Raw genomic sequence first — 308 nt, 5'->3', positions numbered from 1 at the left:
GGGGTCTGCCTGGTCAGGGAGGGGCTCTGGGGCGGGGCCGGGGCTGAGCCCTGCAGGCGGAGGAGGTGGCCGGCGCCCTCACGCCGCCCCTCGCCCCTCAGGGACGAGTATTTCCGGATGAAGCTGCAGTGGAAGTCGGTGAGCCCGGAGCAGGAGCGGAGAAACTCGCTGCTGCACGGATACCGCAGCCTCATCGGTGGGTTGGGGGCTGGGAGCTGCGCCTCCCGGGAGCGGGGGGAGGGCATCCGAGGGGGATGGGGGTGAGCAGGGGCCGAGGGGCCGAGGTGACGCAGGGGAGGGAGGAGAGC

General features: G+C 73.1%; 1 protein-coding gene across 1 annotated transcript in view; it reads left to right on the top strand.

Moving 5' to 3' along the window:
- The window catches only part of TBC1D17 (TBC1 domain family member 17), a 14789-nt gene that overhangs the window by 10535 nt on the left and 3946 nt on the right, over nucleotides 1-308 (top strand). The window contains exon 10 of the mRNA XM_015565439.1: nucleotides 102-260. Within this exon, the coding sequence (XP_015420925.1) occupies nucleotides 102-260 (159 nt within the window). The remainder of the gene's footprint in view (nucleotides 1-101; nucleotides 261-308) is intronic.

This window comes from Myotis davidii, unplaced genomic scaffold (assembly GCF_000327345.1).
Source record: "Myotis davidii unplaced genomic scaffold, ASM32734v1 scaffold2100, whole genome shotgun sequence".
Classification (NCBI taxonomy): domain Eukaryota; kingdom Metazoa; phylum Chordata; class Mammalia; order Chiroptera; family Vespertilionidae; genus Myotis; species Myotis davidii.
This window is presented reverse-complemented; position numbering and strand designations above follow the sequence as displayed.